Genomic DNA, 26,485 nt, shown 5'->3' with positions numbered 1-26,485 from the left:
CCAAGCACGGGCAGGGCCGCTACATTACCTACACAGCCCATTGGGTGAACCTGGTGGTGAACGATGGCAAGCAGGGCGCAGCGGACCAAATTGTGACACCTCCACGGCTTGCAGGCAGGCCTCCTGCCACCTCCTCTCCTCCTGCTACATGCTCTTCGCTGTCCTCCTCCTCCTTGGCTGAGTGGCAGTTCTCCTCTCCAGCTACACAGCCCCAGCTCCGCAGGGCCTATGCTGCATGCCAGGTACGACGGTGTCACGCCATCTTAGACATGGCTTGTCTCAAAGCGGAGAGTCACACTGGAGCAGCTCTCCTGGCTGCTCTTAAGAAACAGGTGGATGAGTGGCTGACCCCGCACCACCTGGAGATAGGCAACGTGGTGCGCGACAACGGCAGCAATCTGCTTGCCGCTTTGCATATGGGGAAGCTGACACACATACCCTGCATGGCACATGTCATGAATCTAGTGGTTCAAAGATTTGTGGCAAAGTACCCTGGCTTAGCGAATGTCCTGAAGCAGGCCAGGAAGTTCTGTGGGCATTTGAGGCGGTCTTACACAGCCATGGCACGCTTTGCGGAAATTCAGCGCAAAAACAACATGCCGGTGAGACGCCTCATTTGCGATAGCCCGACTCGCTGGAACTCGACCCTGCTCATGTTCTCCCGCCTGCTAGAACAGAAGAAAGCCGTGACCCACTACCTCTACAACTGGAGTAGAATGAAACAGTCTGGGAAGATGGGGATGTTCTGGCCCGACAACTGGACACTGATGGAGAATGCATGCAGGCTCATGCGGCCGTTTGAGGAGGTGACCAACCTGGTGAGCCGCAGTGAGGGCACCATCAGCGACTTAATTCCCTACGCTTACTTCTTGGAGCGTGCTGTGCGTAGAGTGGCGGATGGAGCTGCGAATGAGCGTGACCAGGAACCGTTACGGCAGGAACAGGCATGGGACCAATTTTCATCAGACCCAGCTGTTTCCTCAACACCTGCGGCAGCACAGAGGGGGGAGGAGGAGGAAGAAGAGAAGTCGTGTGCAGAAGACGAATCAGACTCAGAGGATGATGAGCAAGGTGTTTCTTTGGGGGAGGAGGAGGAGGAGGAGGGGACAGCGGCAGGAGAACAACCTCAGCAGGCATCGCAAGGGGCTTGTGCTGCTCAACCTTCCCGTGGTATTGTTCGCGGCTGGGGGGAGGAGGTTGACTTACCTGACGTCACTGAGGAAGAGCAAGAGGAGATGGAGGGTACTGGATCCGACTTTGTGCAGATGTCGTCTTTTATGCTGTCCTGCCTGTTGAGGGACCCCCGTATAAAAAACCTCAAGGGGAATGAGCTGTACTGGGTGGCCACACTACTAGACCCTCGGTACAGGCACAAAGTGGCGGACCTGTTACCAACTCACCGGAAGGTGGAAAGGATGCAGCACATGCAGAACCAGCTGTCAACTATGCTTTACAATGCCTTTAAGGGTGATGTGACGGCACAACGCCAGCAAGGTACCACTGCCACTAATCCTCCTCCCGTGTCCACGCAGTCAAAGACAGGACGCTCCAGCGATCTCATGGTGATGTCGGACATGCGGACGTTCTTTAGTCCAACGCCTCGCCGTAGCCCTTCCGGATCCACCCTCCACCAACGCCTGGAACGGCAGGTAGCCGACTACCTGGCCTTAAGTGTGGATGTAGACACTGCTGTGAACAGCGATGAGGAACCCTTGAACTACTGGGTGCGCAGGCTTGACCTGTGGCCAGAGCTGTCCCAATTTGCCATCCAACTTCTCTCCTGCCCTGCCGCAAGCGTCCTCTCAGAAAGGACCTTCAGCGCAGCTGGAGGCATTGTCACAGAGAAGAGAAGTCGCCTAAGTCACAAAAGTGTTAAGTACCTCACCTTTATCAAAATGAATGAGGCATGGATCCCGGAGGGCTGCTGCCCACCCCAAGACTAAGTCAGTCCCCGCACATACAGCATCTCTGCCTGCACGCCGTGTGACTGGCTGCCTGGCCTGCCCCAAGAAGACTAAGTCGCTCCCAGTCCCTCCACACAGCATGTCTGCCTGCAGGCCGCTTGACTACCTTCTCCGCCACCACCAACAGGGTCCGGGACTCCAGGCGGATTGCTGAATTTTTTAGGCCGCTGCTAGCAGCGGCCGCTGTAATAATTTTTCGGGTGCGTGTACATGACTGCCTAATTTTTCTGGCTGCACTGCGGGCAGCTGCAACAACAAAAGAAAAGGCATGTACATGCGCCCATTCCCCTTCGTGATCATTACCTTGCCGTGGTGAAGGGGCTTGCGTATCACAATGGAGCAATGACCGGCGCCTAGATGAGTGTCTCGGGGGGCACACCCACGATAATAAGGTCGTTGCCTCATTGTGGACAGACCAAATTTGATCAGCTGGACAGTCACTGTTCTGTCATTCAGCTACATCAGCCAGATGACCATATGGGCTGTAAAGCCACCAAAACCTGCACTCTCGCCACGGTGCGCACCAGTAAAGCACGGCCGTCACTACACAAACAGCTGTTTGCGGTGCGTTACACGATGAGTTTGGTGTGTCAGTGTGAAGCAGTACCTTAATTACACTACCTGATTGATGTATACACATGCAAGATGTTTGAAAGCACTTTAGGCCTGTCATTTAGCATTCAATGTGATTTCTGCCCTTAAAACGCTGCTTTGCGTCAAATCCAGATTTTTCCCGGGGACTTTTGGCATGTATCCCACTCCGCCATCCCCCCCTCCAGGTGTTAGACCCCTTGAAACATCTTTTCCATCACTTTTGTGGCCAGCATAATAATTTTTTTTTTTCAAAGTTCGCATCCCCATTGAAGTCTATTGCGGTTCGCGAACTTTAACGCGAACCGAACCTTTCGCGAAAGTTCGCGAACCCGGTTCGCGAACCGAAAATCGGAGGTTCGGCCCAACTCTAGTCTTGACGTCAGCCGCCTCTGATCCAGCCCTTAGCGCTGGCCTGAACTGTTTGGTCCGGCTGCGCTGGGCTCGGGCGGCTGGGGGGACCCTCTTTTGCCGCTGCACGCGCCGCATCGCCGCGCTGCGGTGGCGATCAGGTAGCACCGCGGCTGGCAAAGTGCCGGCTGTGTGTGCTCCTTTTTATTTGATGAAAATCGGCCCAGCAGGGCCTGAGCTGCAGCCTTTGGCGGTAATGGACGAGCTGAGCTCGTCCATACCGCCAGGCTGGTTAAAGAGGATCTGTAATGTTAAAAAATTCCTCTGGGGAGTACTCACCTCAGGACCCCCTCCTGAGGTGAGTACTCCCCAGAGGAATTTTTTTTAACACCTCTGGATCCTATCGAGGCTTCCCCTGTCCTCCTGTGTCCCAAGGTGGTCTCGCTGCGGTCCACTGAACAGCGGGCATGTAAATATTTACCTTCCCGGGTCCAGCACAGGCGCAGTGGCGGCTCTTGGCTCGGAATTAGGGGTAAATAGCACATCACAGTCTGGTCCGCTCTACTGAGCAGGCACAAGTCTCCTGCACAGTAGAGTGGACCCGACTGAGATCAGCTATTTACAGCTATTTCTGAGCGGAGAGCCGCAACAGCGCCCCCGCTGGAGCTGGGAAAGGTAAATATTGCACAGCCTGACAAATTGTCGGCTGTCCATTCAGTGGGTTGCAGCGAGACCGCCGTGGGACACAGGAGGACGGGGGAAGCCTCGATAGGATCCGGAGGCTTCCCCCTACTGAGGTGAGTACCCCCCAGGGGAACTTTTTTTTTATTACAGAGTCTCTTTAAAGTGTGTGCCTAGCTTTAGTGTACGTATAATCACGCAGTTTGGCTGTGTTGTTGTGTTATTGATTCAGGACTGTGTTATCTGCCACGTGGTGGACTTTGCCACGGCTTCTACACAATTCCTACTAAGAGTTCAGCTCTGATAGTGGAAGGAATCTGAGGCTTCTTGCAGATAGTAGAATGTGATACCGGAACAGAGAGAGGCGAAACCGCCCTCTGTTATTCCTTCTGCTTTCGTGACTTGTGCTTTACATAAAAACAACCATAAAGTTATTTTTAAAATAAACTTTAGCATTTCCTTACTCGGTCTCAAAGGTCACCTTATAAAATAGAAAGCTATGGTAAGTAATAAAATATACTGCTTTAGCTTAAACCTGAAATGAAAATAAACTGATGATACATCATTTTCTCTATACTGTAAGTCAGTGTTCCCCAACCCTGTCCTCAAGACCCACCAACACTGCATGTTTAGTGGAAATCCACAGAGGTAGTACATCAGCTCTGCTGCAACACTAATTACCTCACCTGTGCATGTTTGCGGTTTCCTGCAAAACATGTACTGTTGGTGGGCCTTAAGGACAGGGCTGGGATTAGGTCCTAATCTTAAAGAAAACCCGAGGTGGTTCTTGGGGGGCCAGATGGGACACAGAGGCATGTTCTTTGCCTCCTGACATGCCTCTGTGTCCCCACAATGCTGCTCTCTGCCCCCCCCCCCCCTCCCCACTGCCTCACTACAGCCCCCCGAGATTAGCAATATTTGTTCATACCTTGGAGGTAAACATAGGGGAGAGGGATTCCCTGCTCAAAACACCCACCTGCGTTTTTGCAGGGTTTCCAGCACTGCCATTGGGCAGCTCTCCTTTGGACACGCCTCCCGCTGCTCCCCTGCCTCCCTGCATGCTGTGAAAGTGGGCTATTGCGGTCCAGTGCCAGTGGCGGTTTTAGAGGCTACCTGATCCGCTCAGCCCCCCCGGATCAGGTAGCCTCGTTTTTCTATTTCACCTTGGGCTCTCTTTAAAAGGAACCCGAGGTGAGAGTGATATGGAGGCTGCCATATTAATTTTTGTTCTAAACATTGTACATTGCCTGGCTGTCTTGCAAATCTATTGTGTCTTTGGGCCTGTACACACCGAAAATCGCCAAGCACAAACGCAGTGCGTTTAATCAATATTCCACTTGCGATATTTGTGCGCTTCGATTTCTTGAGGCTATATTTTCTCTATTATTAACCTAAAAAACAATGAAAATCGCATGCATTGCGTTTTCCTGCGCTAAAAAAAGCACAGGAGTCATCGCGATTTTCTAAAAACGCATTACACCACTCTGTATAGGTCATCACGATTTTCATGATTATTCAAAAAGGCCTTGGGATTAAAAAAAACATATGCAATTTTAAAAACGCAGCGAAAATGCAGCCAGTGTGTACAGGCCCTTAGACAGGGGTCACACTTGGGAAAATCCTGTTAAAAAACAACCCATGCAAATACACATTAATGACTATCTATGGGACTGCATTTTATAGGAGGCACCTGTGATTCTACATAGCATAAAAAAATAAATAAACATCCTGCAGTACTTTTTTACATTGATTGCAATGAGAAAACACATGCGTGGGGTCCCCCCTCCTCAACTGCAGTATTAGCTCTTTTTTTCGGTCCAGTGTTGATATAACGTCTATAGATGCCTTGAATAGTACTAATCATTTAGGCCTCTTTTCCACGGGCTATTGAACTGTGTGCTCAGCAAGCAGTTACCAGGCATCAGTGAGCAGTTGTGAGTTTGAGAGGCATTTCACTGCCTATCAACAGTCCATGGAAAAGAGGCCTAACAAACTGTACTCCATTAGAGATGTCGCGAACCTCCGATTTTCGGTTCGTGAACCTTCGTGGAAGGTTCGGTTCGCGTAAAAGTTCGCGAACCGCAATAGACTTCAATGGGGATGCGAACTTTGAAAAATAGAAAAAATTATGCTGGCCACAAAAGTGATGTAAAAGATGTTCCAAGGGGTCTAACACCTGGAGGGGGGCATGGCGGAGTGGGATACATGCCCAAAGTCCCGGGGAAAAACCTGGATTTGACGCAAAGCAGCGTTTTAAGGGCAGAAATCACATTGAATGCTAAATTGCAGGCCTAAAGTGCTTTCAAACATCTTGCATGTGTATACATCAATCAGGGAGTGTAATTAGAGTTCTGCTTCACACTGACACACCAAACTCACTGTGTAACGCACCACAAACAGCTGTTTGCGTAGTGATGGCCGTGCTGGACTGGTGCGCACCGTGGCTAGAGTGTAGGCCGTGGCGGTTTTCAAGCCCATATGGTCGCCGGGCTGTGGTAGCTCAATGATAGAACAACAGTGACTGTCCAGCTGATCAAATTTGGTCTGACCACAATGAAGCAACGACCTTATTATCTTTTGTGTGCCACCCCCACCCGAGACACTCAAATAGCCGGCAGTCATTGCTTCATTGTGAGCTGGGTTCACTTAACAGTAAAGGTACTTAGATGCAGTGAGGTGGGTTCACTCAACACAACAGGTAGTTAGATGCAGTGAGCTGGGTTCACTGGACAGTAAAGGTACTTAGATGCAGTGAGCTGGGTTCACTGAACACAACAGGTAGTAAGATGCAGTGAGCTGGGTTCACTGAACAGTAAAGGTACTTAGATGCAATGAGGTGAGTTCACTCAACACAACAGGTAGTTAGATGCAGTGAGGTGGGTTCACTGAACAGTAAAGGTACTTAGATGCAGTGAGGTGGGTTCACTCAACACAACAGGTAGTTGGATGCAGTGAGCTGGGTTCACTGAACAGTAAAGGTACTTAGATGCAGTGAGCTGGGTTAACTGAACACAACAGGTAGTAAAATGCAGTGAGCTGGGTTCACTGAACAGTAAAGGTACTTAGATGCAGTGAGGTGAGTTCACTCAACACAACAGGTAGTTAGATGCAGTGAGCTGGGTTCACTGAACACAACAGGTAGTTAGATGCAGTGAGCTGGGTTCACTGAACACAACAGGTAGTTAGATGCAGTGAGCTGGGTTCACTCAACACAAAGCTAGGTATATGCAGTGATGAGGTGGGTTAAGTAAACACAACAGGTATAGGGTATATGCAGTACTGGGTAGTACAATGTGCAGCTCCCTGTCACGCACACAGGCAGTCACTGAATGTGCTGGGCTGCTGGCAGTGGCACACACACTATCAATTAGCAATGCTGTGCATGCAACAAAAGTGTCAGTTTGACACACAGAAAAAGAAAACAAATGTACCGGATGAACTCTGAAAAGAGCTGTTGAGGGGTGCTATAAAAGCAATAATAATCAGCCAAGAGCAAGCTAAGCAGCCAAGAACCTAACGAATCTGTCCCTAGAAGAACAAGTCTGCAGCAGCTGTCCCTAGTCTTTCTCTAGCAGGCACACGAGTGAGGCTAATGGCCGCCGCAGCCTGCCGTATATAAGGGGGGGTGGGGCTCCAGGGCTTAGTGTAGCCTGAATGGCTACAATGTGCCTGCTGACTGTGATGCAGAGGGTCAAAGTTGACCCTCATAGTGCATTATGGGACGAATCGAACTTCCGCAAAAGTTCGCCTGGTGCAGGCGAACGCGAACCCCCAAAGTTCGCCTGGAACCATTCGCAGGCGAACAGTTCGCGACATCTCTATTCTCCATCCCCTTCTTGCACCTCTGACACTGTGGCTGTCATTGGCAGGTTTTGGTGCATACATTTCAGTAGCATTGGAGAAATAAAAATGCTGTCTGCATCACATCCAGGGATGCTCAAAACCGAATTCGGGAGAAACACAGATAGTAGCTATCCGGATTTCACCCTGCTAATTACAATCAGCTGTGCGGGCTGGGGGGGGTCAATCTTACCTCTCTGACATCTTCTTCGGTCCGTCCCTCGGCACCTCCCACGATGCGGTTCAATGAGTACAAACACTACCTCCTTCCGGGTTGAAGGAGGAAGTGTATAGTCACGTGATGCCGGATTGGACCGCATCATGAGAGGCGCCAAGGGACGGACTGAAGATGTCAGAGAGGTAAGATTGACCCCCCCCCCCCCCCCTCCTCCCGCACAGCTGATTGTAATTAGCTGGGTGAAATCCAGATAGCTACTATCCGGGTTTCACCCGAATTCGGTTTTGAGCATCCCTGATCACATCTTTCACCTATTACCATGCACTGAAATACTGCATGAGGTAAAAATCTTAGGCCTCTTTTCCATGGGCAGTTAATAGGCAGTGAAATGCCTCTAAGGGCCCATTCACACTTAAAAGCACCAAACGCCTTTGCGGGAGTGATTTTTCCGTGATTTAGCACGGAAAAATTGCTGGACACTGCAGAGATTTTTCCGCGATCGCATTTAGCACTTCTATAGCACTGAAACATGATCGCCGTGAAATCGCCTGAAAATGGTGCAGGCTACAAATTTGCATTTGGCGATTTGCATTAATTGCCGGCGATTTATGCAAATCGCCCAAGTTAGAACAGGCCCATATGATATTATTGCACTAGAGCTTTAAAAAGCGCTAGCGCTTGAGCGTTTTGTCGAAATCGCTGGCAAAACGCTCCAGTGTGAATAAGCCCTAAAACTCTCACAACTGCTTGCCTGATAACTGCTCACTGCTGCCAGGCAACTGTTTGCTGCTGTCTGGCAACTGCTCGCGGCTACCTGGTAACTGCTTGCTGAGCACACAGTTCAACAGTCCGTGGAAAAGAAGCCATGTTTTTCAGGAAATTACCAAACTATTACCACGTGTGAAAATCTTAGTGAATCAGGAAGAAAAATATACCGCAAGAGGGAAATTACCGAACATTACTTTTTTCCAAACGTGTCTTATTGAAGCCATTCGCTGCCGTAGCAATAGGGATTGCAGAGGTTGTGACTGGCTGCAGCGGACCCTCCCTCACAGTATTAGCTCTCTATTGGTCCTGGGCTAGCAATAACCACTTCTATAGATGCTTTAAATAGTATTAATAATTAACAAACTGTTCCCCATCCCCTTCTTACATCTCTGACACTGTGGTTGTCCTTGGCAGGTTCAGGTGCGCCGCATCATTTGTTACGTATAGAGTGCTTGGGGGGCCTCATGTATAACTTGCACTGGGACCCAGAGCTCCTTAGCTACGCCACTGAAGTCATTGGGCATGACTCAGGCCTCTTTTCCACAGACTATTGAACTGTGTGCTCAGCAAGCAGTAATGCCCCATTCACACTAGAGCGCTTTTCAGTTGCTTTCAGCATCGCTGGAAATCACTAGCGTTTTGAAAAGCGCTTAGTCAATGTTATCTATGTGGCTGTTCTCACTTAAGTGTTTTGTGTTTTTCAGCAATTAGCTGAAACGCAAACTCGTAACCTGCACCATTTCTGAGCGATTTTGAGCGATTAGCGCTTCAATGTTAGATAGGAGCGCTTCAAAATTGCCCAAAAGCGCTGGGCTGTTCACAATAATCAGCATTTTTTCCAGCGCTTTTACTCAGTAAATATAGCAGATTAGCCACAAGACAGAGCAGATTACCCATAAAACACCTCTGTTTCCTGGCTAGCAGCCAACTCCTGTAAAACGCTGAAAAACGCTATCCCATACAGTGAAAAAAACCCGCTCAAAATACTATTGAGAAAAACGCCAGAAAATGCTTCAGCGTTTGCGTTTAGGGATTTGTAGTGTGAACCTAGCCTTACCAGGCAGCAGTGAGCAGTTACCAGGCAGCAGTTACCAGGCAGCAGTGAGCAGTTGCCAGGCAGCAGTTACCAGGCAGCAGCGAGCAGTTGCCAGGCAGCAGTTACCAGGCAGCAGCGAGCAGTTGCCAGGCAGCAGTTACCAGGCAGCAGTGAGCAGTTGCCAGGCAGCAGTTACCAGGCAGCAGCGAGCAGTTGCCAGGCAGCAGTTACCAGGCAGCAGTGAGCAGTTGCCAGGCAGCAGTAAGCAGTTGTGAGAGTCTGAGAGGCATTTCACTGCCTATCAACAGTTCGCAGAAAGGAGGCCTCACAGAGCTTTTTCACCTGTTTTCACCTTATCTTTCTTACTTTTTTAAGCCCCCAAAAAGCAAAAATTTCATTAAGGTAAGAAAAGTAATACTGAAATTAAGTTAATCAGGCACAACTTACTTTGAGTGATTATTTTGCTTGTGAATGTGCTGAAAGGTTTAGCACGTTTTTAGCAATTAGGTGATGAAGTAATTTATGAATTTTTTTACGAGCATTGTCTTCTGTTTACCTTCACGGCCTATAGATGCAGCCTATCTGCTGCATCTTGGCCGTGACCTATGGACCAGCCACTGTGATTACAGGTAGAGTGTGTCATCTGCCTCTCATAGGACTGGTGACATATTCCAGAACTTTGTACAAGGATGTGACAATGAGCATTACTTCTGATGTGACAGTGACTCACAGCTCCCCCAGTGACGGAGAGGAAACCATCTCATCTCCACACCTACCTGTATGCTACCACGTCTTCTCTAGAGCTGGATGGGGAGTACAGGAGACTCTCATCGTACATGGGTTTCTTTCGCAGAAATGGGCAATGACTCAATCTGCCAGGTCGGCCATTTTGTTTGCATTACGCAAGTTATTGAATATAACTTACGATAGTGTACTTAGGAAACGAAGAGAAGCCTTATTACACAGAGAACCAAACTAGGCATCTATTCCACAAGCATCACACAGGAGGTGAATTCCTTGCCTGTCAGCTGTTCCTGTCCACTGGCTGGGCGTTTGATAGCACTCAGTACGGGTGGCGGTCAGGCCCCTCCCATCAGCAGTCATGGGCTGCAGATGAGGCGCTAAACTGCTCGACACGAGATTTGGTGTTACATATAGATTGGACTTGTATTGATGTTAACCACTTAAGCCCCACAGGCAAATTACCCTTACCGCCAAGAGCCATTTTCACCTATCAGCACTCCTCCCATTCATTTGGCCATAACTTTATCACTGCTTATCACACCTAAATGATCTATATCCTGTTTTTTTTTCCACCACAAATTAAGCTTTTTGTGGATGATAAGTGTTTTCAGTAATTACTTTAATTTGTATGCATTTCACAAGGAAAGGAAGAAGAAGGAAAGACACCATTTCACCAACTCCCCCCCCCCCCCCCCCCATAGTTTTAAGGTAAACAACGCTACTATAGATAAAAGCCACACATTTTATTCCCTCATGTTCTTGTTTTTTTGTACCCTATCAATAATGGCAGGCCCTTTTTTTGCTAAAATAACAGTAATACACCCTTATGACATACTTATTCAAGGATACCTGAGCTGACGTGTGACATGATGAGATAGACATGGGTATGTACCTAGTACCTAGCACACAAATAACTATGCTGTGTTCCTTTTTTTCTTTCTCTGCCTAAAAGAGCTAAATATCAGGTATGTAAGTGGCTGACTCAGTCCTGACTCAGACAGGAAGTGATTACAGTGTGACCCTTACTGATAAGAAATTCCAACTATAAAACCCTTTCCTAGCAGAAAATGGCTTCTGAAAGCAGGAAAGAGATAAAAGGGGTCAATTGTTCATAGATTTTGGCTCTGGCATACTTCAATGAATGAGTCATTGAGCAAAAGCAATAAAACAGTTAAAGGAAGATAGATACAACCGTTTATTTATGCTTCGGGTGTTCTTTAAAGAGAATCCCTAAGGCAACTATTTATGTTTTGTTTTTTTTAAACTGGGGGGGGGGGGGGGGGGGGGGGGGCGGGCTTGGTTTGGAGGTTAGCAGTGGTTGGGATGAGGAAGAGTTCATAACTAATACATTAAATTTATTTTTAACCTTAAATTAAATTTTTGGCCACAAGATGGTACAATACACTGTCCTGGAAGTTACCAGGAAGTGTTTGATCCTTTTTTACTTTCTGTTTTATGAATAGACACCACTCCTAATTTGAGTCATGGTCATTCATTCCTAGGCACTTCAATTAGCTCAGATAACACGTTCCCATTCACCAATTGCTGCCCTGTAACTCCTGCAGTGAACGAGGAGCGAGCGTGCACCCACCGCTGATTTAAGAGCACACACTGGTATGTCCTCGTAGCATTAGTGGTGCACAAACTTGGACCATCCTGAGGTGTCCCACAACCAAGGTAAGTGCCAATGTTAAAAAAAATAAAACCATCAGTTGTACTTTAACCACAAGTCAGTAGATATATGTCCTCTGCGACTTCATCTAAGCCACGAGTCAGTAGATATACGTCTTGTAGCAGAAGCAGTGATGTGCAGGATTGGGCTTGCTCCTGTGCACATTTCTGGCACTATCTGATGCAGCACTAATTGGTGAACGGGAATATATGTTTCCTGAGCTAATGAGATTGATTTTTTACTATTAAAAATATTTTTATTTTCTCATTTCATAGTGAAAAATACACTCTTTATTTCAGAATCAAATATCTTCACCATAAATTATGACCGGAACATAATCTAAGTTTTGTGATAAGCAGTAAGAATAGACAATACCAAAATGTGTGTTTTTTATCTACAGTAGCACTTTTAAGTTTTAAACTGGAATTGGTAAAACTGGGAAATACATGTTTTTTCAATTTTTTTCTTTGTTTTCCCATTATAATTCATAGAAAACATTGTTCCGAGGGAAAAAATCGCATACAATGAAAGCCTAGTTTGTCTTGAAAATATATATATATATTTCATTTCTGTGTCCTAAGTAGGGATAAAGTTATTTCTGATTAAATAAGGACATAGCTAAACTGTCAAAACTGCTCTGGTCCATAAGTGGGAAAAAAGGTCTGGATGTGAAGTGGTTAAAAGAGAAACCGAAGTGTAACTAACTACAAAAATCACATCCTTCTCTAAGGAGAGTGGGGGCCTCTGGATTCTAATTTCCTATGCTGCCCTGTGGTCCCTAATTGTTGCTCGTGGACCTCCAGCTGATCAGGGCTGCACTCCTCCTCTGGCATGACTGTGGCCACGCCTGCGCATTAGCACGGAGCCCCTTGTGCATGAGCCACTCCTGGTTACTGCGCAGGCGCAGCTGTACTTGTACAGGTGCAGTATGGCCATGCACCTGCTTTAACCACTTAACGACCAGCCAACGCTGACAGGCGGCGGCTGGTCGCAGTGGTATTACCATTCCATGTCAGTTCACGGAGGGAGTCTCCATGAACAGCCTCCGATCGCGGCTCGCAGGCGAAATGTAAACACCCAGGGAAGAAATCCCCGGTGTTTACGTCGCACAGCGCTGCTGTCACAGCAGCGCCGTAAAAGAGGTCGGCGATCCCCGGCCTCTGATTGGCTGGGGATCGCCGCCGTCTGATAGGCTGAAGCCTATCAGAGGCAGTACAGGACAGGTTGCCGTCCTGTGCCGCCCACAGTGAGGAGGAAAGGGAGGGGGAATAGCGCTGCGGAGGGGGGCTTTAAGGATTCCCCCCACTAAACACAAACACCCGGCTGCGATCAGACCCCCCCAGCAGGACATCCCCCTAGTGGGGAAAAAAAGTGTGTGTGTGGGGGGGGGGGTGTGTCTGATCGCCCTGCCTATTACCCGATCTGTGCTGCGGGCTGAAGAGCCCACGCAGCACAGATCACACAAAACTCGGCCGGTCCTTATGTGGTTAAGGACCGCAGTGTTAAACCCCCCAAGTGACCAGGCCTTTTTTCACAAATTGGGCCACTGCAGCTTTAAGGCCACGCTGCAGGGCCGTACAACTCAGCACCCAACTTCAGCCTATGACAGCGGATCACAATTTTGCCTCCCAGGGGGGTGTGACACGGCTGTCCCCAGTACAGCGCTGCCTTAGATCGCAGCGTTGGGAGATTGTAGGCGGGGCGGAGCTCCGTCATCAAAGCGGAGATTTCCTGCACAGACCATGCCCAGCTGTTCACACCAAACGGCATGGAGCGGTCCTAGGGCTGTCGTACTGCTCACACCAATTGGAGTGGAGCAGTCTGCAAGAGGTTAAAGGGAATTTGAAGTGAAAATAAACTCATGAAGTGAAAATAAACTCATGATATTCATAAAGTGAGCTCTGCGACTTTATAAAGTCCTGGACAGCACTGTCTTTTGAAGCACTTATCTCAACCGGCTCTCATTGTTTTTTCTTAGTTTTTTTTTACGCAGAGAAAAGCTTAAAGGGTCACTAACCTGCTCTGTGAAATAATTTACAATGCTGAGTGTAGTGTGGAAACTGCAATTATTACAGAATGATGCAATGTTATTGAAAAAAGCTATATACCTGAAAATAAAAATGACACTTTTTTTGCTACTAATGTTCTATTAATTATCCGTACTACACAACCAATTAATTATATCATGAGGGTGTTTTTTTTTTTGCTTCAGTGTCACTTTAAAGAGAACCCGAGGTGGGTCAGTAAATTAAAAAAAAATTATGCTACCTGATCCAGGGATGTGGGGGCTGGGCGGATCAGGTAGCTGCCATCTCCACCACTCCATTCGCCTGCAGTCTTTTACTTTACCTTTGGTGACCCCTGGGTTTACAACGCCGGAAGAGCTGCACTCACAGAGGCGGGGGGGGGGGGGGAGCAGGAGGGGGAACGGCCAGAGAGAGTGCGAGCTGCCCAATGTCAGCTTTGGAAAGCATGCAGGAACTCCCCTACTGGGCATTTTGAGCAGGGCATCCCTCTCCTCCCATTACCCTCCGGAATAGCGACAATCATGGTCGCTGATTTCGGGGGGCTATAGTGCTGCGGTGAGCGGGCAGAGAGCAGCGTGGGGATGACACAGAGGCATGTCCTGCAGCAGGGAACTTGCCTCTGTGTCTTGCCACATCTCTTTAACCTATTGGGGACCGGCTGCAACCCCCCCCCCCCCTAAGGACCAGGCGAATTTGCTCATGTGGCGGGGGGGATGCGGTGGTCAGGCAGCCGGATCCCCAGTGTGGCGTGCTGGGCCAGATGTCTCCCCCCCTTTAGCAAGAAGCCTTTACTCACCTCCCAGGCTCCAGCGATGAGCCGCAGTAGCCCCCTCCACTCTCGCCGGCATCCCCGCTCGTACTGCCGCTCAGTTCTGGGTCGCGGCTTGATGCCATCATCAATCCGGGACCCGGCCCTGACGTCAGAGCAAGCAAAGATGCCGGCCAGAGCAGAGGGGAGCGCCGATCGTCGGGGGAACGGCAGGAAGGTGAGTGGATCCTCTTCTTTCCCCGCTACCGCCGCTGCTCTGTTAGTGACCACTACAATCTGCCGGTGATTGTAGTGATCACATGACCAGGAGCCATACGCGATGGCTCCTGATCACTGAGGGGAGATGTCAGCTGTCACATGACAGCTTAAAGCGGAATATAACCCTGCATTTCAACTTTGCTCTAAAACATTATTTACAGTATATTATATGCAACCAGCATTTTTTACTAGACCAGCATTGGAAGGGTTACACAGGGCTTTAAAGTCCCGTGGAGATTTCTGCAGACGCATCCGAACTTCAGTTAGATACTTTTTGTTTACAAATATGTATCTTTTAAGTGTTTATTGTGACTCATCTCTCTCACTGAGAAGGAGCTTGGAGGACAGCCAAAGAGTGTGTAACTGTTTATCAATAGATACATCTAACTAAATAGAATGTAACTATCTGAACGTCTGCAAGGAACTTAAAACCTCTGTGTTTAACCCTTCCAATGCTGGTCTAGTAAAAAAAAAATGCTTTTTGCATATAATATGCTGTAAATAATGTTTTAGAGCAAAGTTGAAATGCAGGGTTATATTCCGCTTTAATCTCCCCTCTTGGGTGCGCACGATCGCGTCGGGAGCAGAAACAGCGGGCGGTGTGGATCCTACGCCACATCAGGCTAGAACAGCCACAAGTGCAGCGTAGGATCTAATAGAGGTGGTCTGGAAAAGGTTAAGAGGATTAGACTATCAACAAGCCCTTGTCGTTATCTTTGGAGGGTCCGCGTGCAGCGATGGTGAACCAGAGGGCAGCCAGGGAAGCCTCATTCAGATGCAGAGGCTTGTTTCTTCTTAGGCAAGTATGTGATTTTGTAGTTATTTACACCTCAAGTACACTTTAAAAACAATGATGGATTCCCTTAAACATAGTTCCACGTTTCTCCCTCGGAGGACTTTTGTTGTCACTTCTGGGAGTGATCGAGTGTCACCTGTGGAATCGGCCCTCAGGGCACAATCAAAATTCTTCGCTTTGCATCTGAGGTGTTTATGAACAATAAATTGTGTCCCTTCCCTCGCGCTTTGTCACCGCACATCCGCCTCCCCGGCTTGCGTTACAGAACTTCCAAAAATCACAATAGCGGCTGAGGCGAGATTACCGGCCTGAATAAAGTAGTGTGAAAATACGTAGCCCGAGCTTTGTAATACTGAGAACAGACAGAAACTTAATATTTTCAGGGAACTAGTCTGGCAACATTCAGATGACACAAATCAACTGAATGGAGTAAAGTTTTGTTAGTGAGCATCTCCCCCTGCTGGTCAACTTGGGACCTACAATATAATGCTAATGGGAAAAAATAAAAGATTTTTCTTAATTTATCAGTTTTAATAAGTCGAGGGGCGCCTGTAGCAGCAGCCATGTTTCTTCTTGTCGGACGGTGTCCGACATCAGAACTGATATAGTCTGACACAGGATCTGAAAGGGTTAAAAGATACCCGAACTGATATGATGAAATAGACATGTGTATGTACAGTGCCTAGCACACAAATAACTATGCTGTGTTCCTTTTGTTCTTTCTCTGCCTGAAAGAGTTAAATATCAGGTATGTAAGTGGCTGACTCAGTCCTGACTCAGACAGGAAGTGACTACAGTGTGACCCTCACTGATAAGAAATTCCAACTATAAAACACTTTCCTAGAAGAAAATGGTTTTCAGGACTGAGTCAGCCACTTACATACCTGATATTTAACGCTTTCAGGCAGAGAAAGAAAAGAAAAAGGAACACAGCATAGTTATTTGTGTGCTAAGCACTGTACATACCCATGTCTATCTCATCATGTCACATGTCACTTAAGGTATCCTTTAAAATCAAAATGTGACGAGGGGATTTCAAGCTGTTTAGGATTCGGACTACAGATACAATTCTTTGTTACATCTCATTGTTTTATTGTCACTTCAGGTGCACAAGAACAGCTAAAAAAATTTTAACATAGTTCAAACTTCTATATTACTTTTTAATAAATAAACAGGCATAACAAGATATTACAGACCATCTCCGATATCATACAACCGTGTTCTGTACATTTAGTTGACCCTACAGGCCCGGATCATGAGCAGCTGGAGAAGGATGAAGACGGGGGACATTATGAGTCCGAACCACAGTTCCTTGGCCTGTTCCACTAGTTTCTGGCACAGCAGCATCTCAAAGACAAACTTAAGGCTGAGGATGGTGAGGATCCAGAAGAGGCGGAGCACCGCCTGACGCTTGTCGCCTTCCTGGAAGAGGCGGACAGTGACGATGGCCGTGAAATAGGTGCTCAGACCATCTGCCGCAAAGAAGGGAATGAAGACGTTCCACCATCCCAGACCGGGGACCAGTCCGTCTACCTTGATGGCCAGCAGTACGGTGAAAATCAGTAAGGCCAACACATGCAAGAAGATCTCAAACTGGGCAAATCCCAACCACTGGACCAGCTCCCGCAAGGAGAACAGCATGATGCTGGATTAGGGATGCGGCCAGTTTGGAGGCAACATCGGTGATCGATGACAGGTCGGGATTCAGATAGACAAGGATCCTAGGAAGACAAAGGTTTAATATGAATAGCTCTTCTAGAGACAAACCTTCAGCCATGTCTCTGAAGGCATTGTCTTCTGCTGCTCTGCAACATTGCGGGTACAGTGGGACCATGCTAGGTGGTGGTGGGGAGATAGGAGTTACCAGTGTTCCCCCCCCACTCTCTGTTTGCCTAGTGTTTCCACCCAGCTTATTTTTCTGACTTCACAGTTGCAGTCCCAATGCAGCCCCCCCCCCCCCCCCCCAATCTGTTAGTAGTCCTTGGCTCGGTCTGTGGTTATTAAAGCGGATCTGAACAGCATAACCTTTACAGAAAAACATTTATTTGTTACAGCTGATCCCAATCCTGCAATAAATCTGCAGTATGTCTACTTCCTGCTTTCATGGAAGCAGGCATAGAGTTAACGTCCCGTTTTTACAAATTATCTGCTCTACATGGCAGAGGAGAATCCTGAGCCGACACAGATGAGAGAGATCAAATTACAAAGGTGATTAGACACAGATGAGGGGGAATTAGACAGGCTAGCTAAACTCTCTAAATACATACAGGGGTACAGTGCGGGAGGCTTATGCTGTGCAGTGAGGGCAGTGATTGTTGTACAGTGCGGAAGGCTGATGCTGTGCAGTGAGGTAAGGGATTGGGGTACACTATGGAATGATGATGCTGTGCAGTGAGGGAAGGGATTGGGGTACAGTGTGGAAGGCTGATGCTGTGCAGTGAGGGAAGGGATTGGGGTACAGTGTGGGAGGTTTATGCTGTGCAGTGAGGGAAGGGATTGGGGTACAGTGTGAAAGGCTGATGCTGTGCAGTGAGGGAAGGGATTGGGGTACAGTGTGGAAGGCTGATGCTGTGCAGTGAGGGAAGGGATTGGTGTACAGTGTGGGAGGTTTATGCTGTGCAGTGAGGGTAGGGATTGGGGTACAGTGTGGAAGGCTGATGCTGTGCAGTGAGGGAAGGGATTGGGGTACAGTGTGGGAGGTTTATGCTGTGCAGTGAGGGAAGGGATTGGGGTACAGTGTGAAAGGCTGATGCTGTGCAGTGAGGAAAGGGATTGGGGTACAGTGTGGAAGGCTGATGCTGTGCAGTAAGGTAAGGGATTGGGGTACAGTGTGGGAGGGATTGGGGTACAGTGTGTGTGAGGGATATGCTGTGCAGTGAGGGAAGGATTGGGGTACAGAGGCAGCAGGGAAAGGATTGGGGTACAGTGTGTGGGGTGGGGGGTATGCTGTACAGGGGAGGGGGGATTGGGATACAGCGAGTGTCTGTGAGGGGTATGCTGTGCAGTGAGGGAAGGATTAGGGTACAGAGGCAGCAGGGTAGGGATTGGGGTACAGTGCGTGCGTGTGTGTGTGTGTGGGGGGGGGGAGGATTGGGATACAGCAAGTGTCTGTGGGGGGTATGCTGTGCAGTGAGGGAAAAATTAGGGTACAGAGGCAGCAGGGTAGGGATTGGGGTACAGTGTATGTGGGGTGTATGCTGTGCAGGAAAGGAAGGATTGGGGTACAGTGTATGTGGGGTGTATGCTGTGCAGGGGGGGGGATTGGGGTACAGTGTCTGTGGGGGTATGCTGTGCAGTGAGGGAAGGATTGGGGTACAGAGGAAGCAGGGAAGGGATTGGGGTACAGTGTCTGTGGGAGTATGCTGTGCAGTAAAGGAAGGGATTGGGGTACAGACGATGCAGGAAAGATATTGGGGTACAGTGTATGTGGGGTGTATGCTGTGCAGGGGGCAGAAGGATTGGGGTACAGTATGTGGGGTGCAGTAGGAGAACAGAGGCGCCAGCAGAATAAAAGTGGATAAAACCTTTAAAACTTGCTTGGAGGCGCTACACCTGCTACTGCTGGAATTCTGTTTTTTTGTCCCCACTTTATTGCCAGATGAAGCGGGCTCGGCCTGCGAAACGCGTTGCACTTTTGGGGTACCATATAATAAATGTGATTGCCACTTTTCAGACAATCTTTCGTGTCTGCTTTATGGAGGTAAGTCCACCACTTCCTCCAAGCAAATTTTAAAGGTTTTATCCACTTTTATTCTGCTGGCGCCTCTGTTCTCCTACTGCAAAATCGTGTCCACCCCTGGTGGAGGGGTGATCTACCCCTTTTTCTCATCTACAGAGAGCGACTTCTTAATCCTGAGTGAGGACAGTTTATGTGGGTGTATGCTGTGCAGGGGGGGGGGGGGGGATTGGGGTACAGTGTCTGTGGGGGCATGCTGTGCAGTGATGGAAGGGATTGGGGTACAGAGGAAGCAGGGAAGGGATTGGGGTACAGTGTGTGTGGGGGGTATGCTGTCCAGTGGGGGGAGGAATTGGGGTACAGTTTATGTGGGTGTATGCTGTGCAGGGGGGGGGAGGATTGGGGTACAGTGTGTTGGGTGTATGCTGTGCAGTGAGGGAAGGATTGAGGTACAGTGAGGGCACAATGCAGCCAGTACCGAGGAGGGGGTCATTGCAGTGTACCGGTGGGGGAGATGTCAGGGTGTCGGTAGAGGGCGGGCAGACATAACCACACACTACATGCTATGAGATCTCCTCACCCAGCTCCGGGCCCGCCATAGCCTACTCTCTGCTCACTTCCGCCATCACTGGCCGGACTACATCATCTCAGCGCGTCGCCTGCTGACGTCACCGCCTGCGCTAAGGAAAGCAGGAACCGGTGTCCTCTATGTGTGAGGAGTCTACAGTAAGCGCTGGAAGTGAGTCCCCTTTCCCCGTATCACCACTCTCTTCCCTTATATCATTGGCCAAGGGTGGGGGAGGGAGGATAGTCAGGGGTAACACATAGCTCCCAACTGTCCCTCTTTGGGAGCCCTGTCCCTCTTTCCTCCGCATTTCTCCGTCTTTCAGGACTTTATGTCCCTCTTTCTATGTAAATATATATATTTCTCTACTATAAAACATGTGTTTGATTGACTCTAAACGTTATTCCTATCCTTTAAATTGATATATTACCAACTGTAAAATGTTAATATGAAGGAAAATGAACCAGGATAGTAAGGACCAGCGTGGTTTGAATAATAAAACAACATATTTTTCTTATGACATCTTTAAGGTATGCGTTATTAGGGGGTGTGATCAGGGGTGTGGCAGGGGTAGGCTTAAGTGTCCCTCTTTCTCATCTCAAAAAGTTGGGAGGTATGGTAACAGGGTGACTAGAGAGGAAGACGGGGTGACAGGTCACAGGAGAGAAAGGGGTTGATTAAAAAGGAGAACATGACTGGTACTAGAGAGTAGGCCAGGAGTTGATAGAGAGGAGGACAGGGGATGACTAGAGAGGAGGACAAATTGGGGGGCTAGAAAATATGATAGGAGAGGAGGACATAGGGGGAGGGGTGGTGTACCAATATTTTAGCTTACCCATCAAAATAGCATGCAACTGCTACTGAGCATGTGCAAAGTAATGTTGCATGCCACAATTTAACCCCATAATACCAATCAGCACTACTTACCTTGCAACCAGTGTTTGCAGCCTGGGTCTTGGTGTGCAATATCCACTATCCAAGTGGACACGGAGTTAGAATAAAAAGTTGTCCAAGTGAATCGTGAACCGAACCCGCTGCCCAGCGAGCAGGCAAGGGTACACGGATTCTACTAAAAAGGAGAATATCACTTTAAATGTATGCTGTTTTGACAATGTATGCTGATTTGATGGTACAGGGGGCTTGAGAAAAGGATAGGTGACTAGAGAGGTGGTCACAGGGAAGAGGAGGTGACTAGAGAGGGGTTCACAGGGAACAGGAGAGGACTAGCGAGGAGGACAGGGGACGACTACGGAGGAGCTGAAGGGGTGACTAAAGAGGAAGTCGGGGGTGACGGGAGGAAGGCAGATATGACAGTAGGTGATAGAAGGAAAAAACAAAGGGTGACTGGAGAGGATTACAGGGAACAGGACAAAGGGTAGTGGATGGAAGGAGGCTAGGACAGGGGCTTACATAAAATGGAGACAGGATCAACTGGAGAGCACAAAAAGGGTATGTAGGAGAGGGTGACAGGAGAGAAATACAGATCCTTTTTAGGAATTCCGCAATGGCAGCCTTTATTTTCTCTCAAATCAGGTGTCTTTAAAGGACAACTGTAATGCGAAGAATATGGAGTTTGCCATATTTATTATCTTTTAAACAATACCAGTTTCCTGGCATCCTGCTCATCTATTTGGCTGCTGCAGTAGTATCTGAATCACACACCTGAAACAAGCATGCCGCTAATCTTGTCAGAGCTGACAATAATGTAAGAAACACCTGATCTGCTGCATGCTTGTTCAGGGTCTAGGCCTAAAAATATTAGAGGCAGAGGCTCAGCAGGACAGCCAGGCAACTAGTATTGCTTAAACGGAAATAAATATGGCATCCTCCATTTCCCGCTCGCTTCAGTTGTCTTTTAGGCCACTTTCACAGTGGGACGTTGCGTTTTGATGTGACGTTAAAGTCGCAACGCAAACTAGCAAAGCAACGTCCCAAAAACTCACAACGCAACTTAATGCCCCGTTATAGTCGCATACAGTAGAGCATACAGGCAATGAAAAGTATGCTTCTAAGTCATTACTGAGCTTGTGCAAACAGTCCAACGCAGCTAATAACGTGTATAACGCACAGCATGCAGCACTTTCTAATAATGCTACAGGTTACACACAAACCCAACGTGTGCACTGTGAACGTCACAAAGACTTAACATTGTTGTGCGTTAGTCTGCGTTGAGACATTTTCTAACGTGCAAATTTAACGTCCCACTGTGAAAGAGGCCTCAAGGTAGAGCCCCATCTTTAATATTCCCTCTATTGATAATTACTGATATCTCTAAGTTCCGTTTCTCTTTTTCCGCAGATGGCGGAGAGAAAGCTGCTGGTGCTTTTTGGCAGTCAGACAGGGACTGCTGAGGATATGGCGGACAGAATCGGCAGAGAGGCCCAGCGAAGGCACTTCACCTGCAAAGTGGAAGCTTTAGACAGCTACAGCGTGGTCAGTGCTGATAGATAGTATTCTAGGAAATTAGATTTGGCTGGTCTGCCAGCACTAACTGTTCTTCTGTCATCTTTGTTGGGACGAACATGGCACACAAACACCATAAAGATGACAAGAAGTTAGAAATAGTCAAGGATACGTCCTTCAGCCCTTATTCCATATCTCTAGAAACGTCACATGCCCAGGAAGACAAAATAATGAATTCACTCTGTACTAGATAAGAATGTCACTGATACTCTTTATGTGTACTGCCTGACCTCTAGTGGTGTTTGAATGAAATGCACATTTAATTAACGAGTTCATAATGCTCATGTGTTGTCACTGTTGGACCTGTATTAGTAAAGTCCATTACATATCCTGGATAACCCTCATCTGAGAAAAGTATTTTGGACCATCTTGACTGAGAATCTGGCTTTTATACAGCTGCCCAAGGCTTCATATAGCAATCCGCAGAGTGCATTATATTTTATTTTCTGAACCGAAGGATGCCTCTTCCTTATTCGATACTCATCATCCCCCAGACCCTCTCTATAGAAAAGCCCATGGCTGTCTGACCGTCGCTCATTCTTAAAACTAGAATGATAGCCCGCTTAAAGTAGGAGGAATATGGAGGCTACATATTTACTTTCTTTTATACAATGCACATTGCCTGTCTGTCCTGCTGATCCGCTGCCTCTAATTTAATTATCCATAAACCCTGAACAAGCCTGCAGATCAGATGTTTCTGACTGGATTAGCTACAGGCTTGTCTCAGGTGTGTGATTCAGACACTACTGCAGCCAAGAGAGATCAGCAGGACTGCCAGGCAACTGGTATTGTTTATATACTCAGCTATGGAGAGGGAAGGCTCTATATCCCATAGATCCCTCCTGGCCCTGTGTGCATGCCCAGATTCCACCAATGTCCCCCGTTCAAATTACAAGCCTTTGGAACTTTTTAGAAGGCTTTGGAAGCGCTCGCATCCCTGACGTGCACAGAACTGACCCGCTCATCTTCGGAAATTCATAATTAGCTGACAGGCACCTGCTGACCAGTGGTGCTCGGATACCCACCAATCGCCGATTCTAGAAAATCCGACCACAGCAGTATCGAAATCCAGGTACGCATGAATCCGGATTTGATGCCCAAATCCGAATTTGACTCGTATTTTAACCGTGATTACAAGCAGAATCGTTAGGGTAATTTTACATATAGCGAAAGAGAGAGCAATGAATTTCCTGACGGGGTTTCCAGGGGGCGTGGACCTACGCCAATATCCTCTAATCTTGCGATCTTCATTAAGTTGATTGAAGATCTCCACTGGCCGCCGCCACCACACACGCTGCCCCCGCCGCACTACTCTCAATGGTGCCAGCATAGTTGTGGGAGGCAGGGAGGACAGGGGGGGCTGGCGGCAATGCGTCTGCATAGGACGTGCTCTCAGCTATACTAAGTATAGCTGAGAGCAGTGCGGTGGGACTTCGTGTGTGGCAGCGGCTGGCAGAGATCTTCTATCAGCTTCAGAAGATCGCAAGATAGAGATCGTAGATGTTAGTGTGGGACCTTTTTCCAAGGATATTGGCAGGGGAACTTTTTTTTAAAAATTACAGGTAAGTATTTCTGGTTAATCAACACTATTAAAATACTTTACTCGTTGTTGCATTTTATTACATTTAACTATTTGTGGAAATGGGTAAAGGGTACTTTGTACCCCTATACTCATCATTTCTCCTGGGAGGGGGCGGGCATCTGGGGTCACCTTCTTAAAGGGAACTCCCAGATGCCACCATGACCTCCCCCCCCCCCCCCCCCCCACCCCTCCAGAAATGGTCCATAGATTGGACAAGGGCTCCGGGGGGAAGGAGAAGGCTTGGACTCGGTCAGGGCTCCGCATTCTGGCTATCCCAGCCTGCATATAGACAAGGGGTTAAAGAGGCTCTGGAGGGGGGACCCCACATCATTTTTTTTAATTTCCCACCCTCTGAACATAAAAAAACGAAACAAAAAAACATACAAAAATAGGAAAAGATGCCAGGGATATTTATACAGCCATATAGCGATCCCTGGCCAAAGCGTTGCGGCTACGGAGGGGTTTCCAGGGGGCCCGTATGCACTGCGTACGGACCCCCTGGAAACCCCGTCAGGAAATTCCTTGCTCTTTCTTTTGCTATATGTATAATGACACTATTATTATTATTTAGTATTTATATAGCGCTGACATCTTCCGCAGCGCTTCACAGAGTATATATATATATATATAGTCTTGTCACTAACTCTCCCTCTGAGGAGCTCACAATCTAATCCCTACCACAGTCATATGTCTATATATCGTGTAGTGTATGTATCGTAGTCTAGGGCAAATTTTAGGGGGAAACCAATTAACTTATCTGTATGTTTTTTGGATGTGGGAGGAAACTGGAGTGCCCGGAGGAAACGAATTCAGAATCCGTCCTCGTGATCAGGAAAAAACAGCTCGTGATCAGGGGTTACCCATGTTCACGAGCTTGTGATGAGCAACACTACTGCTGACCAGTAGGATGGTAATTGCTAGAGCTGGGAGTGAGCAATTGTGTGTGTGTGTGTGTGTGTGTTGCAGTCAGCATTCAGTATAGAGGTAGTGGGGGTGAATTCCCTGGTGGTGAGAGTTCCGGGCCCCACCCGCACTTCCCTCTAGGTATCGTTGGTTTGGGGGCCCCGGCCAGTGAGAGAGTCCGGGACCCCCTGCTGTCACGTGAACCAGTGTTTGTCATCTTCGGAAATACTCAGGGACACCAGTACTTGAGAGGCCCGAAGACCTATTCAACCTACTGGCCGAATACTAAGACCTCAATCTAGAAGATCCGTATGCTAAATTGGCCTGCTGATATTTATGGACTCTGCTACATTTGTATTTTGACTTTCGGGAGGGCGGAATAAGCCACTGTGGGCTGGTGAGGCTGCTGAGAGCCGCCCCCAGTGACGACTTAAATACAGGGTTTCAATGTTGTCAACTAAGCCACACCCTGAAGAAACGTCTGCCTTTGACATGAAACGCGTAGGGGGGCGTGGCCTACGTGCTGTCATGGCGGCTGACTAACTCTAACACACATGGATTACCGTGCCTGGCGTTCTGGATTCGCCGACTGAACTGGCTGGAATCTGCTTGCAGACTATAGAGGGACACATCCTGGATCCACAGATAACGGAGTCCTATGGATGGTGACATTCAGGGACATCTGGGTTTGGAAGCGGTGTGGGTGAGAGCCTTCCTGTCTGTATGTATCATATACCGCTGCATAATTTCAGCTGAAACTGGCTTCCCCCGCTCCTCAGATGTGCCTTATGTGCTTTTTGGCTATCGCTGCACGCTTTCCTTGTGACTATGCATCTTGCACTGCGAGCTCAGAAATAAGTGTGCCTTTGCAATCTGCCCATAACTATGTACGTGGACATGTGCTTTGCTTGTGCTTTCAGGAATTAGTGTTTCCCTCTACTTGTTTACGCAGACTTTAATTTTGAATCCATGGAAAAGCAAAGGAGTTTATGAGAACAATTTGGTTTTCTTTCACCTCCTTTAGTGACTCTGGCCGGCTTAGGTAGTATGTGTGTGAGAGAGGTGTGTGAGAACAGGATGGTCTGAGTGTATACAGTGGCCACTGTACTCTAATATAGCAGCCATTATTCTATTGACAGCTATGATAGGCTGAGGCTTTTTAATAATATAATATTTTATTGTATTTTGTACCTTTTGCATGCTAAGAAACTACCTTTATCTCATCAATTTTCCAATTAATAAAGTGATTGATTATCCACAGTGCTTTATACCAGTTAATTTCCTTTTTCTACAATTATGCTTTAGTACGGTTGCACTGTCCCCTAATTTAAGGGCTCTAGCTTGGTCAATTCCTAACTAGAATTGAAAATTGGACGAATTTAGAGGTTTGCTTTAATCTTTGTCTTCAATCTAGAACACAGTGGGTGGTGAACTAGTGTACCATGTCCTCACATACACAGACACCCAACATGTTTCCCCCTTAGCAGGCTTCGTCAGGGGCTAACTCGTATACATTAAATAGGTGGTACAAAAACAAAATAACCCCCACCCCCCCCCCCCACCACCACCACCACCACCACCACCAAAATAACTGTTAACAAAATGGCCAAAGTTAGAGTTG

The 26,485-nt window shown here is 47.9% G+C and overlaps 2 protein-coding genes across 2 annotated transcripts in view; one reads left to right on the top strand and one right to left on the bottom strand.

Annotated features, from left to right (window-relative positions):
• Nucleotides 1–16,743: 16,743 nt before the first annotated feature.
• Nucleotides 16,744–20,039, bottom strand: TMEM203 (transmembrane protein 203). The gene is made up of 2 exons (XM_068248650.1): nucleotides 19,932–20,039; nucleotides 16,744–17,396 (listed from the first exon to the last, which is right to left on the bottom strand). Exon 2 carries the CDS (start codon nucleotides 17,314–17,316, stop codon nucleotides 16,906–16,908), a length of 411 nt encoding a protein of 136 aa, XP_068104751.1. The 5' UTR covers nucleotides 17,317–17,396; nucleotides 19,932–20,039; the 3' UTR covers nucleotides 16,744–16,905.
• NDOR1 (NADPH dependent diflavin oxidoreductase 1) overlaps nucleotides 20,001–26,485 on the top strand; it is a 47,543-nt gene continuing 41,058 nt past the window's right edge. Inside the window, exons 1-2 of the mRNA XM_068248649.1 lie at nucleotides 20,001–20,090; nucleotides 22,215–22,349. Of these exons, the coding sequence (XP_068104750.1) occupies nucleotides 22,215–22,349 (135 nt within the window). The 5' untranslated portion in view covers nucleotides 20,001–20,090. The remainder of the gene's footprint in view (nucleotides 20,091–22,214; nucleotides 22,350–26,485) is intronic.

Source organism: Hyperolius riggenbachi, chromosome 8, assembly GCF_040937935.1.
Source record: "Hyperolius riggenbachi isolate aHypRig1 chromosome 8, aHypRig1.pri, whole genome shotgun sequence".
NCBI classification, from domain to species: domain Eukaryota; kingdom Metazoa; phylum Chordata; class Amphibia; order Anura; family Hyperoliidae; genus Hyperolius; species Hyperolius riggenbachi.
Note: the sequence above shows the minus strand (reverse complement) of the source record. Positions and strands in the feature narration are given on the sequence as shown.

Excerpts from the sequence above, each read along its gene's own strand:
- TMEM203 (XM_068248650.1), bottom strand. The coding sequence starts at position 17,316 with ATGCTGTTCTCCTTGCGGGAGCTGGTCCAGTGGTTGGGATTTGCCCAG.